The 20,501-nt window shown below is 33.5% G+C and overlaps 1 protein-coding gene across 1 annotated transcript in view; it reads left to right on the top strand.

The window, feature by feature from the left end:
- Positions 1–20,501, top strand: part of LOC134853437 (protocadherin Fat 4-like) — a 46,594-nt gene that overhangs the window by 25,692 nt on the left and 401 nt on the right. Inside the window, exon 11 of the mRNA XM_063869434.1 lies at positions 20,062–20,179. Coding sequence (XP_063725504.1) covers positions 20,062–20,179 — 118 coding nt within the window. The remainder of the gene's footprint in view (positions 1–20,061; positions 20,180–20,501) is intronic.

Raw genomic sequence — 20,501 nt, 5'->3', positions numbered from 1 at the left:
ATTTCTATAGGTTGTACAAACTCGTGTGGGATGAGGAAGGGTCGGGATTCTTCTGCGTTGAAGGTCTTGGTGATGGGACAAAAGATATACATTTGGGTTATGGGATCATAATTTCGAAGAATACCATGAAGGTTAATATCTTTAATGCAATATGTGAAGTTAAGAAAGAATGGTGAGGTGTATTTGGAATTGATGAATTGAAAACGATGGTGTGGTTGTCTGGAGGGAGTGTGTAGGTCAAAGTGATTTTGGATGAAACGATAATAAGTATATGTGTGTGTTTGTTTAGTGCGCAACATAATATCGTGTGAGCAGTGCAAATCTCTTTCATGTGGTGCAAGGAAATGAAAGGTTAGTGAAAATATTTGGAAGCGTTCTTTAAAACTTTCGTAGGCTTGCGTGTCTGTTAGTGCTTCTGAAATAATGTGGTCAAACTTGCGATCGAAGATATTTAGTGTAAATACATATGGTGTTTTAATGAAAAATTTCTCGGTGATTTGTGGGTTAGCGAAGCGATCGTCGTCTAAGAATTGATCTTGGTTAGTTCTGATGATGTTATGATCGTAATATTCTAGTGTATATTCATTAGCTCGGGGTGCAGTGTGTGTTTTTAGTGATTTTTTATATCCAATGTAAGTAAATTGTCTAGGTGTTAGTGGTGTAGTGAGTCGATATAGCATGTCCTTATTTCGTTCTATATCGATATGAGTGTTAGATAAAGGTAAGCAAAGGGGATTTGTAAATTGATAATATGAGGTCCAAGGAAGGGTAGGCATTAAAACGTATTCGTCTACAAAGTTACGTGTTTCGTTAGTGTCATGAGGGGTGTTTAAGGTGTATTGTGGAAATGAGGGTAAGGTGATAGCTAAAAATTCTTTTGTGTTAGTGTGTTGTGGATGGTTGATATATTCACGGGCTGTTCCTGGTTTCGCTGGGAAAGGATGGTTGGGGAACTTCCTTTTAAAAGTGCGGTAAGCTCTATTAGTGCTGAGTGAAGATTCAGTAGTTGTGGATGATGGTGCTAATGATTCAGTATAAATTGAAGAGGGTGTAGGGGTAGGAGGGTTGGATGAATCTATTGTGGGTGAGATTTGGTTTATGGTTGGGGTGTCAAGGTGATAGGGTTGTTGTTGTAGGGTAATGAAATTATCTAGTTCTGGGGAGATTCGGGGGGTGTCTGGAGAATGAGATGATTGGTCTGAGTGAAGTGAGGAGTAGGTTGGAGTGACTTGGGAAGCATAAGAGGGTGTAGAATTGGTTGGGTCAGGGTTATTTGGTAGTATGGGTTGAAAAGGGGGTTGGGAAAAATTTAAGGAATTGGTGTGAAAATTATTTGATGGAGATGGTTCAGAGTCGGCAAATTCATCGGGGGTTTCAATATTCGGGTTATTGAGTTGTGAGATGGAGTATAAAACTGAGATGTGTGAATTAGTATCGGAATTCATGCCGGATGTTATATTACTGGATGGGAAATCGGGTGGCGGAAAAGCAAAAAGTGGTATTATTGGGATTGGAGTGGTGAGGTTGGTTGGGTGGGAATTTGATCGGTGTAGGGATCCAAGTTGTCGGCTCATCGTGGGCTAAAAAAATTATTATTTTGAGACTGAAAAGCGGTGGTATGGGGTTGTTCTATAATTTGTTCATAAGTATTTTCATCTTGTGAGTGGTGTGGCATTATATGTTGGATGGGACTTTGTGATATGGTTGGTCTAAAATTATTATGTGTTATGGCTAAATTTCGAAAATTACGTGGGACTAGGGATAATGGATGGTTATGTGGTAGGGGTGGTAACTGTGGTGCTGTTGGTGTTGTGTCTGCATTGTTATGTTCTTCGTCGTATGTGTTCTGTCTTGTTGCTATTTTTGTGTTATATTCTTTTATTTGTTCGTCTAAAAGAATTTTGTTTATAGATGTAGAAAATATTCCAAAAAATCCTGCAAATAGTATGCGTGCTACACTTGCTTGTCTATTGACTTGTGTGTGTATAGCACATGTGTTATAGATTCCTTTTAAGAGTGAAAAAAGAAATCCAATAAAGTTAAACATTGCGTATAAAATAGTCAGTTTTTCTAAGATGTAGTAGGGCCATCCTATAAAATCAAGAATTTCATTCTTGAGTGTAACAAAGCTAAAAATATTGATAGGTGATATATCTTGGGGACGGTATTTTTCACCGTTTAGATATATATAATCTTTAATGTCTTTAAAATATCCGCTATAGTCTTGCGTATAGATGTCTGCAAATCCTGCGGTTTCGGCAAGTTTGCGTAAGTTTTGGTCAATTGATTGTCTTTGTATTGTGTCCATTTGTGTTAATAATTCCTGGAATTGTTGTGTTCTAATGTGATGTTGAATATCTGATTTTGAGTATATTCCTATTGATTGTAAGTCTATATTTGGGTTTCGAGCGATAGCGCGAATGCTTTCTGGTGAAAATTTTTTGAGTGATTGCATTAATGTGGGATATGGGGTGAGAAGGTAATATTTATCTTCATCAGGGTTTAGTTGTACTACGTTGTGGCTATTTTCTGATCCACATGGAACTGCGGTATCCCAGAAATAGGTTCTTCGTGAAAGTGTGTCAACGAAATGTACTTTATTCTTATAAAAGATAGGGATTCTTTTATAGCATCGTTTATCTTCAAAAACGTATAGTGGTGATACTTTTTTAGTACAAGTATAAAACCATAAGATGTTTCCTTCATAGTCTAAAAAATTTGATCTATTTCCTGATAGTAAATATCCTGCGTAGGGTATTTTTAATACTGCTAGTGCAAGTGATTGTAATATTTGTGTTCTTTCTAATTCGCATAGTTGGTGTAATGTTTCTAATTCGGAGAGTGACATTTCTTGAAAAATTCGGCTAATCGTGTAAACTAGTTTCATATCTAAGTGAATATCATAGTGGATATTACCAAAATATGTACTATTCATTAGTGATAGTTCTTGTAAACGTGTGCTTTGATCGTTTTGGGGCTTTAAATGTCCACCAGGTTGACCTGTATTCTTTTGAAAATTAACTGATATATATGATGTTCCTTCGTTTAGGGGATGACTTGTGGCGTATGGGTCGACTTTTATTTTTCCAGTGGTCATGTCGAATCCATTTTCGTATTCAACTAATATTTCAGAGTATTGTGTTTTGTGAAGTGGGATTCTGTATTTACATGCAAGTTCTGTTTCTTGATATATTTGAAAACGTGTTAATTTATTTTCTATATTATGAATGTTTCGAAAATTAGAACTTATTTTTCGTAATGGATTTACTTGTTCATATGGTATTGATTGTATAAAATATTTTTCGTGAAATTTTATCATACGAGCGTGTATTTTTGCTACTTGAAATGTTGTACATGTGTCTTCGGGGAACCAAACAATTGTTGCTTGTGTTCTGGTTGTAGGGTCGCAATAACCTTGGTCGTTTTTACAAGGTAATCTAATTCCTTGATAAATCATTGTGTTGTCTGATAAATCTCGTGTGAGTTGTATTTTTTCGAGTTGTATTTTCCAATCGAAAAACATTATTTCTTGGTATCCTTTATTTTTTGTGTCTGCTTTGCAGTTTGATGGGTCATTTATACCAATGTGTGGTATCCAGTGTTTATCGTGCATGTCATAGGTTAATCGTCCGTGTGCGCCGTTGTATGGGTATTTTTCATCTAATTTTATATGTCCTTGATATCTTTCAAGTTCTGCTTGATGTACAGAATCTGAAAAAACTTGGAAATATACTAAATTTCTATCTGTGTTTTTATTTTTTTTGATGTTTAGTCGGAGTAACTCGTTTTTACAATCTTCGGGATTGAGATGTAAAAGTCGTTCTATATTACTCTGGTAGAATGATTCATGGTCAAGTCGGTTTTTATTTCCGTTTGAGACTTGTGAACAATGTACTTTCTTTTCAGAAAATGTTGCTGTGAATTTATATCCTATAACTGTAGTTGCTCGGGCTTTTGAATAAAGTGTTGCTATTACATTTGTAGTTTCTATGGCTTGGGGTTCTGTTTCGCACTGTGATACTTGATTTATTGCATACTTGTGTAGTGTTTTTTGTTCGTTTTCTTCACAATCGTAATGTGTTACTAATAAATCTTGGGGTCCTGTGCGGGGAGAAGGGTTTATGTTTTGATTTGAGATTACTAGAAAAAGGAGTTGGAGAAAAATTAAAAATTTTAGAATATACATGTGTATGATAATCCTGAGTATGGGTTATAAAATGTGATGTAACCAATTGTCTTTTTGGTATATCTGTCGTATTTATATATTACTTCAGTGGTTATAAATGGTGGTGGTAGTGATTGAGCTGTTATGTTTGGTGGGTTTAATGGGTAGGGATGTTGAGTAATGTTGTTTAATTTAACTGTGATTTCAAACTTTAATTGTAAACTGTTTTGTTGGAGTATTTGGATATTGTGATCACGGATATCGTCGTGAATGTCTTGTCGGTATTGTAATCTATTAAGTGCCCAGTTGTGAAGGCGATTACTTTCTAGATGTTGTCCAAATAATGGTGGAGGGGCTGTAAATGTATTCCAATCTAGTCTTAAAGGGATATTTGTTGATGATTGTTCTCGATATCTGGCGTCGAGATTATTTGGAAAATTTAAGTTAAAAGGTGGTGGTGAAATCTGGCTTATTGATGGTGTTGATGGTAGTGATAATGTTTCTGGTAGTGATGAGGATGTTGTTGTATCCGTAGAAATATCTATTGGATCATTGACTAAATTTAATTCACCTTGTGTAAATGAATGTGTTGTCCAATATGGTAGTCGTGAGGCCTGGTTTGGGGGGTTAAAGGGATTTTCACGTATTTGTTCAGATGTTGGTGTTGAACCTAAGTAATCTGATGGTAGGCTTGAGGTGCTACGTTGTGAAAGAAGCGTAGGGGTTTCCGGTAATATACCAATGGGGTTTTCTGGAGTGTTTTGTGATGGGGATTGGGGTATGTCAAAATGAACTCGGGGAGTTTGAAAATTTCTGTTTCGTCGAGGATGTATAATTTGTCTATTTATTTCGACTGTATTTTGGTTTTGACTAGGATTTCTTATTCTACTTAATTCTTGTGGTAGTGTTGGGTATAAGTTATATGTTGGTTCGCTTAGAGGTGCTTGTCGTTGAACTGGTTCTAGTGGTTCTGATAAACGAGCGTGTCGTTCTTCAAAAGTGTATGGGTTATCTTGAAAGGAAATTCGTGTAGATGTTTGAGGATTATGGGTAATTGAAGGTGTTGTTGGGTTGTCTTGGGATGATGTCGGTGAAGACTGACTTTGTGACTTTTGGGTAGCAATTTTTGATAGCTTTTTGGTCTATTCTTTTAGTGAAAAAGTTAATGTTTATTATAGTATTCTTCTAAGAAAAGAATTAGGAGGATTGTTGCTAGAGCGAATGTGATGATTGCTTTCTTTATACATTTGCATATGGTCAAAATGAGGGATGATAGAAATGTTATGAAATTTACAAATAGTAGAAAAATATCAGTTCTACTGAAAATAGTTCGTATCATTTAGACAAGTTTTATAAATCGTACCTGTGGATATAATCAAGGGTTTTTGAAAGTTGGAGAAATAGTTCGAATATAGTGTAGAAAATTAAAAAAATATTACAAAAAATGATTAAGAGTATTAGAAAAGATTCAAGGATATCAAAAAGAAATATTATGAAAGTTTCAAGTATCGTAAAAAATTGTTTGAGGTTTGTGATAATTTTAGTGACTGTTTGATAGAAGAGCATTTAAGAAATGGCTTCGTGATCGAATATTTTTTGTTGTTTGGGGCAATTTTCAAGTGTGGTCGGATTATTTATTAGCGTTTTGACAAGTGGGTTGAGTTTTGTAAAAAATTGTTGGGGGCAATTTTTATGGTGATCGGGAGGTCTTCTTTGTCTTTATTTTCATTTGTCAAATGATCTGGGGTATTTTTGAGATTTTTATACTTTAGGCTAAATAAAATGGTCGTTCTTTTAGTGAAAAAGTTAATGTTTATTATAGTATTCTTCTAAGAAAAGAATTAGGAGGATTGTTGCTAGAGCGAATGTGATGATTGCTTTCTTTATACATTTGCATATGGTCAAAATGAGGGATGATAGAAATGTTATGAAATTTACAAATAGTAGAAAAATATCAGTTCTACTGAAAATAGTTCGTATCATTTAGACAAGTTTTATAAATCGTACCTGTGGATATAATCAAGGGTTTTTGAAAGTTGGAGAAATAGTTCGAATATAGTGTAGAAAATTAAAAAAATATTACAAAAAATGATTAAGAGTATTAGAAAAGATTCAAGGATATCAAAAAGAAATATTATGAAAGTTTCAAGTATCGTAAAAAATTGTTTGAGGTTTGTGATAATTTTAGTGACTGTTTGATAGAAGAGCATTTAAGAAATGGCTTCGTGATCGAATATTTTTTGTTGTTTGGGGCAATTTTCAAGTGTGGTCGGATTATTTATTAGCTTTTTGACAAGTGGGTTGAGTTTTGTAAAAAATTGTTGGGGGCAATTTTTATGGTGATCGGGAGGTCTTCTTTGTCTTTATTTTCATTTGTCAAATGATCTGGGGTATTTTTGAGATTTTTATACTTTAGGCTAAATAAAATGGTCGTTCTTTTACTTTAGGCTAATTTAACATATTTGTTTTGGGGGGTATTTGAGGGCTGAGTTGGGGAAATATTGTTGATCTTTGGTTTATTAGATAAGGGAGGGTTATGATATTATGGTGATATTTATTTTAGTTGTCAAGTTGGAGTGGTTTGCTTATTTTTGACCTGGAGGTCGTAGAGTTATAGTTATAGATATGCCTGGAGTTTAATATTTTTCGTCTAGTTGGTTTGTGTTAAAGTTATAGAAGGTGACGGATTGGATGAATCCTATTGGCTAATTTTGAACTAGAATCGCTGCGTGTTTGTCAGCATGTTATCTTGAAAAATGCAAGTGTAAAATGTCTCAGAGGTGCAAAGATTATTAAATGTAGAATTAAAGTTGTTTTTGAAATTCAACTTTCTTTAATATTTTAGATTGTGGGATGAATACTTTATAATTTTTACGTGGTTGATTTCTAAGTCGTGAAGACTCTCTATGTTCCGATTTGTCGGTTTGTTCTTGGGGTATTATTTGTTCTGTCATTTTTCTATTTTTTCTTTCTTTTTGAGATGTATTTTGATCGAGATTTTTTGTATTGTTTTTTGTGGTGTTTGATTTTGTATTTTGATTTCCGAGGTGAATATCATTTTGTTCCTTTGTTATGTTGTCCGTATGTGGGTCATTTTGAATAACTTTTAAACCTGTAAAAGAATATAATTGAGTTAGTTCGCGGAGTGCGTATTCTTTTGGATAATAAGGTAATAGGTTATTTCGGTGTTGAACGATTTCTTTTTTATCTGAGTCGGTGATTTTATATGTGACATCAGTGGGTTTTGCAATTATTTGGTATGGTCCTTTACGAAGGGGTTGTAACTTTTTTGAAATTCCTTTTTGAGTATTAAAATTGGGTATTAAAACAAATGTTCCCATTTTTAAATCGGAGGCTGGTGTAAAGCGTGAATTTATTTGTTCATTAATATTTTGCCTTTGTAACAACTTTTTTGTTACCTTTTGGTAAATTTCATTGTGTTTTTTATCTCTGTTTAAAATCCATTCGGTGTGTGTACCGGAGGCTAATTTAAGAATTTGTGGGTGATGAAAATGATCTTCATCGTGTGTATGTAATGGTAGGTTATAACAAATTGAGTCTTTATTTGGTTGACAATAACCTTGTGCGTTTTTATGAGAGTTTGCCGTAAACATTATTGGTTTGCGTGGCTTTTGGTTAAAAACCATTTCATATGGTGACATTCCTAAAGTTGTCGTGATTTGTGAATTATATGCTAAGGGAAATAGTTTTACATCTGCTGACCATTCGGTATATCTTGTATCATTTCCATTGATGATACATCTGAGATATTCTTGTAATGAACGGTTCATACCTTCGACTAAGCCGTTTGTCCAAGGTGCGTGAGATGTACGTGGTTTGTGTTTAATGTTATATAAATGACATAGTGTGATGATTTCATTATTTATGAATTCTGTACCGTTGTCTGTAACTAAAATTTCTGGTAGTCCGAATTTTGCTATCCAGTGTTCATAGAGTGTTGTGTAAGCGTAATAAGCGTTACAATGTGGTACTGGGTTAAGTGCTACATAATGTGTAAATGCGTCAACAATTACCATAATGTAGGAGTTTCCTTCGGATGAGGGTGAAATTGGTCCTTTGGTATCAAATGAGATACGATGATTAAAGTACAAACTTTGTCCTTTAAAATCTTGTTTTTGTGCTATTTATTTTTGATTTGGGTAAGGTTTATTTAGTTGACATACTATGCAGTCATTGCATAGTACTTTTATCCAAATTGGTGCGTTTGGGAAATAAAAGTTTTGTACAAAATTTGAATATGTTTTTTCTGATCCAGAGTGTCCTTTAATATTTTGTGTATGTGAAATATTAAAAGCTATAAGAATCATACTTAAAGGGAGACAGGGAACTGTAGATTCATTTAGTTTGTATTCTAGAAGGTCTGTGTTTTCGTTAATTGTTGTATTATTGAATTTTCGAAAATATCGGAGGAGTGTTTTGTTTCCTAGAATAGTTGAATCTGCTTTGATAGGTTTAGTTTTATATTTGTGCCATGATTTCAGTTGTCGAATTACTGGGTCAAGGTTTTGATATTGTTTCAGTGTTGAAATTGTAATTGTTTCTGTTGGGGGGAGAAAAATGTTTTCAATTTCTAATTTAGATAAGGGTATTGTGTCAAGTGGGTCATGGAGGTCAAAAACTTGATTTATTGTGTATTTTGAATCGTTTGTTTGTGGTCCTGATAAGTTTATTTTATCAGTTAAATTTTCTTTTTCAATTAGTGGAAAATGGTCTTTTTTAGGCGGGTGTTGTTTTATTCTTTTTTGTTGGGTGTTATTTTTTATCCATTGTGAATATGGGATTGGTTTAAAAGTTGATGTTCCAAGTAGATCAACTTCATAGTGATTATTTTGACAATCTAAATAAAGTGGGAAATGTTGTAAATTATTTATTTGTGATTGTTCAACGTCAGTTTTTACTGCATATTTGAATTCCAATCGGGGTGATGTTTCATTTTCTGCAAGGTAGAATTTTATGTTTTTGGGTATTTCAACTGTGGTTTTACGTGTAAGTAATTCAGGTGGCGTATTTCGACTTAAGGTGTCTGGTAATGCAAGATTTTTTCCTGCGGTCCAAACTATATGTAAGTTTGGGAATTTCATTAAAATGAGTTGAAATCTATAAACTCGGTGGTTTGGATTAGACTTTTGTGTAAAAAGAAAGATGATTGGTTTATGGTCTGTGAATAGAACTTTGGGATGTTTTGATCCAAGTATCAGAAATTCATATTCTGTTAGTGTATATATTATGGCTGTACATTCTCTCATTAGAGTTGAGAGTCGTAGCTCTGCTTGAGTGAATAATCGAGAATTTGCTGATATGAGGTTCATTTTATTTGTGCTATTATGTGATTGTAATAATGCTGCGCCGATGCCAAAGTTCGAAGCATCGCACATTGCATAAAATGGTTGATTTGAATCTGGAATTGTGTTTGAAATTTGTTCAGTTAGAAGTTTTTTAATTTCTTCAAATCGTGCTTGATGTTCTGTATTCCAATCAAAATTATTTGGTTGTCTAAGTATATTATAGAATGGTCGTAGATATAATTGCATTTTATAAACATATTTGCTTAAAAAGTTTAACATTCCAAGGAATTCTTGGATTTTCTTTTTATTTGTTGGTGGTTAGAGTTTTTGAATAGCGTCTATACGTGATTTCAATGGAGTGATTGTTTTTCTTTCTATATTATGTCCTAAGAATTTAACTTTTGTCAAAAAGAAGTGTGATTTATCGGGGGCGGCCTTCAGATTTTCGTTCTGAAGTATTTGGTGATATTGTTCTAAAACATTGAACATTTCCTCTTTTGTCTGTGATTGCATAAAAACATCGTCTAAATAGGTGATTGCATTTTTCTTGAGTATTAGTGGTCGAAAAATTTTGCTCATAAAAGCTGAAAATGCTGCTGGTCCTATGGATATTCCATAGAATAAGCGGTTGAATTCGTATTGTTGGTTTCCAATAACAAATTGTGTTAAGCGTCGTGATTGTTCATCTAATGGCATTTGATCATATGCACTATTCATATCGGCGGTGGTAAAGTATTTTCCGTTTATTTTTGTTAAAATAACTTGTATTGGTTCAATGGGCCAATTACACTTTGATTCATCTATGAGTGAGTTGAGGTATCTAGCATCGAGAACAATTTTTAATGATTCTCCTTTGGCTAGAATGATAACAGGGTTGATAAATGTGTTGCCTTTTGGTTGTTCCTCTTTGTTTACTGGTGATATAATGTTGTATTGTTCTAAAATGTCGAGTAATCTGTTCACTTTATCGTGTAAGTGAATTGGTACTTTACTTGCTCTTTGTTTTTTGAAAACTGCGTCTGGTTTTAATGGGAGATGTAGTGATGAGCTGATTTTGCCAACATAGAATTTGGATGTTGCATAGACTGATGAATATTTAATTAGCTGTTTTGCTAGTTTTTCAAATTCGTCTTGTGTTATTTGTGAATGTTGGAAATTAAACATTGTTAAAAATTTCTGTTGATTCTCTGTGTAGTTACTTATGTTGAATGTAGGTTTGAAATATGGGGTTTTTGTGAAATAATCCGTATTTCTGTTTTCGTTACTTATTATATTATTTATAGATAATTCTTCATTAAGGATTGTGGATTGGCAAATATCTAGTAATTGGAGTATATTATTTACACGATATGCTTTTTCGTGTATTGGTGATATTGTAGCGTTGGTTTCGCAATAGCCTAAAAGTCCTAAAGGTAATGTTACTTGGTAAGGTGTATTGTTGTATACATGTAAGGAAATAATATCTGAATTCGAGTTTTTCAAATATTTTATTGATGAGATTGTGATTTTGAAAAACTTATGAATAGGTTTGAATTCAAAATCTGACATATAAAATTTTTGTTTGTTTTGTTTTTTATCATATTGGTGAACTTGTTTGATTGAAAAATTATAGATGTTTCCTGATAGTGGTTTCAAGTGTTTTCTTTGTTGGTTATATATTGGGTAAAATTTTGAAAAAAATGGTGGTTGTTTATTTAATCTTTGAAAAAATGTTAGGGATGTGTCTTTTGTTTTTGTATATTTATCTTTGATTAATATTTTACTATTCAAGATGTTGATTGTTGGTATATATTTAGAGATAAATGGTATTCCAACGATATTGTGTTTAATATCAGTGATATGGAATATTTGTTTAAATGGTTTGGTTAAAATTTTGTTTTGCTCCATTGTTCTTGTGGGGAGAAGAAATAATTGAATTTTTCCGTAGTTTATTAATGTTGATCCTTGTGCTGTTGCTAGTTTGCTGGAGGTTTCAAGAGGTGTTAGCTTTGGGTGTAAGGTTTTTATTTCATTCCATGTGGGAATGTTTATTATATTTGATTCTGCTCCTGAATCAATTAAAAAATCAATTTCAAGATCTGGTGGTTGAAATTCTTTGCTTCTTGGACTTTCTAAAAGAAATGGTATTGTCCAAATTTTTTCTTTGGGTTGTTCTTTTTGTATGTTTTGATAGATGTGATTTGTATTCAAGCATTTTGTTTTTTCGTTCTCATTGGGTTGATTTGTAGTGTTTATTTCATTAATTTTTTGTGCCGTCGGTGTGGAATGGACGGGTTCAATATAATAATTGTGAAGGAGTTCTGATTGATTCTCATATATGTGTGATGAAAAAGGTTCTTCATATATAACAGGTTCATAGTCATTTTCGACTTTTATCATGTTGATGGAGAGAGTGTTTTCTGCATCGCTTTCTGAATCTGATGATCCACAGTTTATTTGATTGAGTTGTAACGTATCAGTTACTGTGTCATCAATACCTGGGGGGTCTGATGTTGTTTCTGGATTAGATTGTACTTGATTAATATGTCTTTGATGTTTAGGTGTACTACTTCTGTGGCGATTATTAGAATTATTATAGTTATTATTATTCCGGTGTGGTGATTGGGAATAATTTCTATAACGATTATTATAACTTGAGTGTCGATTTTGTGAATTATTTCGCGATCTGTTTTGGTAATTATTGTTTGGTCTGTTATAGTTTGATCTATTATATGAGTTATTCCTTGATTGATTGTTCGGGTAATTCTGGTTTCGGTTGTTTGAATAACTTCTATTCCGATTATTGGAGTAGTTTCTATTCCTATTGTATGATGAATTTCGTGATTGATTGTTTGGATAATAATTATTTCTTGATTGGGAATTAGATCTAGAAACAAATCGTTGTGTATTTGAATTTGATCTGGAGTAGTTATTTCGACTATTTGGTCTATTGTGGTGATTTTGTGATGAATTTTGCGTGTTTCTTCGTTCTGGTGATCTTCCTCTATAACTTGAGTTATATGGTGATTGATTTCTTGTATAATTTGTATTGTTCGGGAGTGGTTTCCCTGAACTGTTGTTGCTGTAGACTGTTTTGTTCGGTAGATTTTGGTCTTTTTTCATGTATTGATAGAATGATTTATTTGGTTCTTTATATTTTTGAGGTTTATTTTGATTGTCTTGCTGTTTTTGTCTACATTCAGAAATACTGTGTCCGTATCGTCGGCAATAATTACACCATTTTTTGAAGGATGGTTTGCCTTTAAAGTTTGGGTGTTTTTCGTAAATGTTGAGTATTTCAGTGATTTTTTCAACGAGATCTGTATCTGATTCTTGTATATTGTTTATATTTGTGGAAGCTCTTTCAATTCTGTTAACGTATTGTAATTTCAGATTTTCCGTTTCTTCGAGTTTCATTGTGATTTCTGCTTGTTCTAGTTTGTCTACTAGTTTTCGAAAATCTAAATCGGGTTCTCGAATTGACGAAGGATGGGATGCTCTCTTTTTTATTGCTATTTTCCTTAATTGTGGTGTTAAGGTCATCATTAAGATTTCTGTCATCTTTGTGTTTTTATAGTCATGTGTATTTAATGAATATGCTTTTCGAACTAGTGTTTCGATTCGTACTGCTAATTGCTTGATGGTTTCGTTTGGTAATCTGCGAATTTCATTACATAAAACTCTTTGTTGTTGTTTATTTCTTTCGGAGTCAAACATTTTTGAAAATTCTTGTGTAAACCTTTTCCAATTTGATTTTATTTCTATAGGCAATACTGAAAACCATTTTTGGGCTGCGCCATCTAGAGTTGTTTGTATTAACGCTGTGCGTCGATGTATCCAGTTTTGATGTAGTGGCGTATTAATTGGTTCAGGTCCTATATTTAAAATCAAATTTGCTGTGACTGCATTTAAATAGTCTTCTACAGAATATTCAGGGTCTTTTCCTGTGAATACCATTAAAGGTTTATTTGATGTTATTGATGATCCACCCATAAGGTATGGATTCATCGTCATTTGTAATGTTTCTGCTGCATTTGGCATTTGAGAAAAATTTGAAAGTTGATTTCTTGTTATTTCGTGTTGTTGAAGATAATATGGGAGTGGTATTTCATTTTGCATTTGTGCTGGTTGGTACGAGTTTGCAATCATTGGGTTTTGTTGCTGAATTGGTTGAAAAGATTGTGTATTAATTGGGTTTTGTTGTTGAATTTGTTGTTGGTTTTGTGTATCTATTGGTTGTGAAGAAAAAATTCTATTATATGTATGTGGTTTCTGTATTCCTTGTCCACGATATTCTTGATTATAGGGTGTAAATATATCTGGTTGTAAGAAATCATCATCTGAGGATAAGTAATCCATTTGATAAGATGTTTGTTTTTTATTTTTATTTTGTTGAAAAAATGGATAGTTTTCAGTACGATCCTGTGGAGGATGTAAATTTGTTTGGAAATTTACTGAATTAGGTGGTGCCATTGGGTTATCCCAGTTTCGAGATCTTGTATAACTACTAAAATTTTTTCGTGGTTGATAATTTGTTTTTGATGGATGTGTGTAATTATAATTATGGTCTGCAAAGTTGTTTCTAGTGAACGTTTTGCGTGTTTTTGGCGGTATTGTCATGGGTCTGTATGTTTGGTAATCCATGTGTGAATATTTTGGGGCAACCGAAGGTTTAACGGTTGATTGTAATGTTACCTGTGTTTGTGAAGGATTTGTATTTCTTGGTGTTGTTAAGTTTGGACGTATTGGTGAAATACTTTGTTGTGTAGTTGTTGTGTGTACGATTTCTTCATTTATTAAGTGTGATGGTGTCTGGATATCTTGTTGAGTAAGATTCCTAGTTCCATTGAGGTTTTCATTGTGTATAACTGTAGAGTTTAAACTATTATTTTGCATATCGGGTAAAAATGTATTATAGTTTAATGGTGTTGCATCAATGGTTAATGGTATTACTCGTACATAATCTCTTACATAAGATATCGTACGTATTGCTTGACTTGAGATTGATTGTGGGAAGTTTATGGATGCGGGATGAGACCATTCGGGGTCCCAAACATAGTCTGATTGTTCTGTGATGGCAGTATCATCGTTTGAGTTTTGGGGTCTAAAATTTTTTCTTGCTTGTGAAATTAAATCAATATTATGTGTGAAATAATCTATTATGAACCATGCCAAAATTTTTTGTAAGTCGTGTTTTGTATGTTGTGAAACTTCATCTTTCGTGAAATTTTCTTTAATTATATTTAGAAAACTAGAGAGTAGTGTGATTTCATGTCGTACTCTTATATGTTTAGATGTTTCTGTCGGTGAGACATTTGGTATCTGGATTTCGTTTTCTAATATCGAGATATAACTATATATTATCGCAAAAACTTCATTGGTGAATATGGAGTTTGCTCTTTGTGAGTTATGATATTGGATGCTTTTTATATATTCTGAGAATACTTTTGAGAATTCTAAATCAAGGTCGTCTGCTTGAATTATATATTTACTGTGATTCTGGTTTGGTGAGCTGAATTCTATGGAGTAGATTCCGTATTGTTGTGTTAGGTTACATATATCTTTTAGATAGTGATCGATAATTTGTCTTTTGATTTTTACATCTGGGAACTCTGTTTTACATGGACTGATTCCGGGTTCAAACAAATTTAAGAGTAAATTTTTGCAAAATATATGCTGTCCTCTATCAGTGGTTGCATCTACGATAAAGGGGAAGATATCATCATCATGTGGACTTTCTTCACCTGGGGTGTGCGTTGAGCTCATTTTTTCGTTCGATGACTGTTAATATGTAATTATCAATGTGTCTAATTGGTTGATTCCAATTGTATAAATGTACTGGTTTGTGTTTATACTGCTTTTTTATTCTTCTTTTTCCTCTTTTTGATGAATTTGAAGTTGTTTCTGAGTCAGAGAAATATAATTGATCGTGAATTGGGCAATTTTTATCTATTGATTCTTTTAGTTTATAAAGTTCATCTAAACTGTTGGTTTCTGATTCTGAAAATGCGTTTCGATTTTTTGCAAATCTTTTTCGTGTTATTTGTCTTTGTTTAGTTATTATTTTTCTCTTTAATGTTTGTCGTTTTGTTCTAATGTATCCAACTGTTTGTGTATGAGGTGTGATTACAAGGTCGTATTTTTTGTTATCTATTTCACAATTGTGTAAAACGATTGTTTGTTTATTTTCTAGGTTTTTAAATGACATAAGGTTTAGGATGACGGATGCAAAAGGTTGTTAAATGATTTCTATTTGCTTAAACTGTTAGTCCTTACGATTTTTTTGTTAGCCTAACCTGGGTCTATTTGTTCAGGGTTGGGGAGAAAAGTATATCGATTCCGAGGAATGATTTTATACTTTCTCGTGGATAGTATAAGCTAAGGTGTTAACTTACTTAATCTTACTTAAGGGTAGTGATTGTGTTCAGGGTTGGAGAATAGTAAATCGATCCACAAGGTTCAGGTATAATTAGAACGCGAGTAGTTCGTTAGATACTATTTTAAACTTACTAAGTTTAAGATTTATCCTGGGTCTGGTAAGAGGGGGGATCAAGTGAAGGATGAATAACCGAAGTTCTTCACTGTTTATCCTAATTTGAATGATTAGTTTTGTTCAAAAATTTCTATTAGTCCTGGGTTTTTAGAAAGGGTTGGATAGTGAATCGACGTTTGAGGTCGTTAGACACTAGTGGAGTGGGTGGGGGAGAACAAAGTTGTTCTTTTTGATCCAAGGATAGGCCTTGATGATCAAGTTTTAAATTTAATTAAATAGAAAATGATTTAAGATCCAAGGATAAGCCTTGATGATCTGATTTTAAAATTAAGTGAATTTAAGTTTAAAATGATTTAAATTTGTGTAAAGAATAGATTTAGTATTTTTATGATATTAGTGAGCTTATGAATGCTGTTATGTTTAGGTGATGAAGCTGGAACAACAGGATGATTTATAATTACTAACCGTTTATTGTCATGCTACTAATTTTTATTTTGATTTTTCAATAAATATTTTTCAAACATAATTTGTATATTACTGCAGAATTTAGGAAAACGATCTGAGATCTTTTTATCAATCGTTATTGTATATTAATAATTTTGTTTAGCGCCTGAAATGATTTTGAAGATTGACTTCAAAATTTTATGTTTGCAAATGAAAATCTAAATTCATTGCTAGTAGTATTCTAAATACAAAAGTTTGTTCTGGCTTTTGCCGAACTATCATATAATTATATGGTAAGTTTCTGCTTTGTCGTATGTCGTCTCTGGTTCGAGGTCTTCTTCCAATTCCGGGTAGTTCTGTTATCGTTCGGAATATTGGCTCTGATCTATTGAGTCGTAGAGACATTTCGATTAAATTATTGTCGTATAACATTTTGTAAATGTTTTGTCTAAATTCTAATCTATTATTGGTTAATTCTAAGCTATTAAGGTCTTGTTCGAGACTTATGGTCGCACCAGATGTGTTAGGACCGATGGGTATAACTCATAGAGTAATTTCGGATAGGGTACACCGTCTGCTCGTCACGCTATCTTATTTTCGGCCGGATAGATTCGTGCAACTTCTTAGTCTAATACCGATCCTAATCTTACTCTTATACTATCTAGTCTCAGGTTGTTTAACTAGTCTCTGCTAGGCTCAATAGATCTAGGGTATACTGGTTTATTGCGGCTGCTGAAGTACTCGGGAGAGTTCAACTAATTTCTAAGTTAAATTCAAATCTCTCTGGTGCTGAAATTACAAGTAATTTCAGCACTTACAAATAAGTGGATTGTTAGTTAGATGGATCATGATTGGTTAATATTAAATACTTTACATTGGTAAAATATCTAATTTATCCAATCATAAAATGTAGTTTAGATCAGGTTCCAATCTTCTGCGCGACGCAAAGACTACAAAATCGGTCTTAAACCACGGTTGTGAACACTCTTCAATCGTTGGAACAGAAGCTCTAGGCCTCATCTTGGAGTCATTCGTAGTGTTGCCATGCTGTTGGTACTGTTAGATTATGAAACATAAAAACAACTGTAAAGCAGCTGAATAAAGAGCGAAACTCTGTGCTGACGACTCTCGTTCTCACCAACTGAGCCAAAGGAAAGAAACGTTCGTAATTACGTCCAAAAGAGAAACTAGACTTGTTTTCCTATACTCCGTTTCATTGTGATCGAATGCTGCTAGCCTTACTACAAATTACAAATTGCCCTAAAAGTGTTCCACTACTCCACGTGTAACCCAAAATCAATTGACAAAAATAAAGCACCTGCATACCCAATGCCTTTCTGTTCATAGAAAACTGTATGAATCTACATACCAATCATTAGCCAGTTGTCACTTGACCAGTCATACCGCATCAATGATATTTGGAACATCGTTGAGGGAACCAATAGTCACCCAACTAATCTTTCGATCAGTCAAAAAGCCTTATCCAGCATCGCAGAATAAAGCTTCGGCTACATTCTTTTACCCAGAACTTATTTGAACTGACTTGGTCCAAGGGGCCTTATCCAATGTACCATATGCTTTAACAACCCAAGACACTAATCAGCTTCTTAAGTATCCTGAAATTGTATTACATTCACCACTGTCTGACTGTAGTTTAATCCAGTCAAGATTGCCCGCATTCTCATGTTTGACCGACTCTCACATCAGTTTAGACTGTTTCTGATAGCCAGTGTCGGCTTAACACTGGCTCAAAGTTCTAATTATGAACTCAAATCTGTTCATTGGGGCGGTTTAACACAGGTACCGAGAATACGCTAATCAGTCACCGTCCTCATAGCTCTGCTATGTTTTCTTTCCTTTTGGCGGATTACTAAGACCGGTTTCTATAAGCTTTTCATCTACCCGTTAAAAGTTATTCTAAATTCCCATCTAAAAGCTATTGAGTTGTCAGTTTTGCTAGGCCAAAACGATGACTTGATTGAAACTCATCATTGAAATATGTTTGTGCTGATCACGAATCGAACTTTGTGTGAAAGGTATTTTTTTTGAGAACATTTTTCTAGTAAATTCGTGTACTTAAATGATTCATCGTATGAGATTGCCTACAGTCTTGATTCAGTCGCTGTTTGAAAATTTGTCAATGGATGAAAATTTGTCAATCTAGATGATTTTGTCAATTTTGATGAAATTTGTTTGAAAAATTTGCTTATGCTTAACTAAGCTATCATTGCTGGCTGATTGCTTAGTAATTTAGCCTAAGTTATAAGTCTCACCTAAGATTGTCAAATTTCTTGATAGTAATTAAAGTATAAAAATTTAGTTATAAAAGAGTATGAATTTATATAATGGATAGTTAAATATAAATGATTTAAACAATTAATGAACAACTGTCTTTAGTACCAATAGGGATGGAGTCAATACCTAGTTTTTAACATTTAAACTAACATTTCATTTGCCTGTAGTCCGCGTTAGGTTGCTGATTGATTTGTCCACCTAATTCTTCTCAGTGTATTGGGTCATATAAAATAAACAGAAACAAAAATGAAAATAAACAAAAGAAAGAAAGAAATTCTCGCAGAAAATGTTAACTCGGCTGAGCGAGTGGAAATGAGAGGTCAGCTTGTATGGCGACACACTTTTTCTTTGATATCCGACAAAATAGTCTGAAAAAATATTGAATATTTAAAAAAAAATTCAACCTTGAAAGCATAAAAAAAATCGGACTAGTATTTAAAGGGTTGACAAGTTAAAAGTGGAAGGGAGTCCACTCTAATCTGATGTAAACAAATAAAACAATAGTCTTTTGTTTCCGTGTAGTATTTGCAATACTACATAGCCAACAATTTAAAAGTCGTAAATTTGAAACGATTTAATCCGCCGCTTACGCATGTTATAGGACTACAATATATTGCGCGTTAACTATCCCAAATAAGTGTATTTATCATTTTACAAGCCCTCACAATTATTGAAAAAATTGATCACAGCTGAAAAAAATGAATTGAAACTCCGGACAGCAAAATTTTTCTGATATATGAACATTGTGTCAAAACTTTCTGATATAAAAAGTTGAATTTTGACTTTAAAAAGTCCACCTCAAGCATAAATATTCTGTAGATACTTCCAAAGTCGTAATTTAAAAAAGGTGAAAAGTTTGACAGGTGGTTTGGAAGCGTTTTCGTTGTTCCGACTTCCAAAGAGAGGGCAGAAAATTTGTAGGTGGGTTGTATTTTCTGTCGAAAAATTTTTTGGTATTCAATTTGCCAGTTTCGACGGAAATTTTCTATCTGACACTCATCGATGAGCTCAGGTGTAAAGAAATGTTGTCTATGATCATGTTTTGAGTTGTTATGTCTATAAATTTTTCGCAAGTTATTGAGTCTAAGAATTGTCAATTTTGAGCAATAAAAATTTCCAAAACCTGGTGTTAAGTTCGCCATTTTGGCGAATTTGGTCTAATTATTTCGCTCTATATATCAGACTTCGTAATCAAATTCTAAATTGATTGGAGGCAAGTTATTGATCCTAATATCTTGTTAATAACTTACTTCAAAAATGCGTGCAGGGAAAAACGAGCAGTAAAAAAACAAAAGTTTAAAAATGTTTGTACTTTGTTTTGAACTTAATCAGGCTTGGTATTGACGAGCAGTCTTGTTGATGTTGTTAATTATGTTTAGGAACATGAGCATATTTTGGAACTTTGAGGCGACCAAGAGTGCTCTGTTGACATTCGACGTCTCAGACGGGACATGCACAGTAGGAACTGACTGTCCTCAACTGTCACTATGGGTCATCGTAAGTGGCCATTTAGTTTTCTACTTGTTTTGGCGTTTCATTTAATTAACTGTTCCGACCATTTTAAAAATGGGGAGGAACTTGGTACTCCATACAAAATCAGGTGCCACAAAAAATCATCGGATAGAGTTGAGTGCAGGGGTGGATTTAGAAGGGGGCGGAGCCCCCTCCCCCCCAGGGATTCGACTAACTGCCGACCCAAAGGGTCCCCCCTTTGTACCATTTTGAGGTATCCATTTTTGGCCGTTTTTTCAAAGTTTTGCTTGCGGCGCAGAATTTCTGACCAAAACAGGGTCTTTCAGGGTCCTTGTAGCGCTTTAGG

This window comes from Symsagittifera roscoffensis, chromosome 8, assembly GCF_963678635.1.
Source record: "Symsagittifera roscoffensis chromosome 8, txSymRosc1.1, whole genome shotgun sequence".
Lineage (NCBI taxonomy): Eukaryota > Metazoa > Xenacoelomorpha > Acoela > Convolutidae > Symsagittifera > Symsagittifera roscoffensis.
This window is presented reverse-complemented; position numbering and strand designations above follow the sequence as displayed.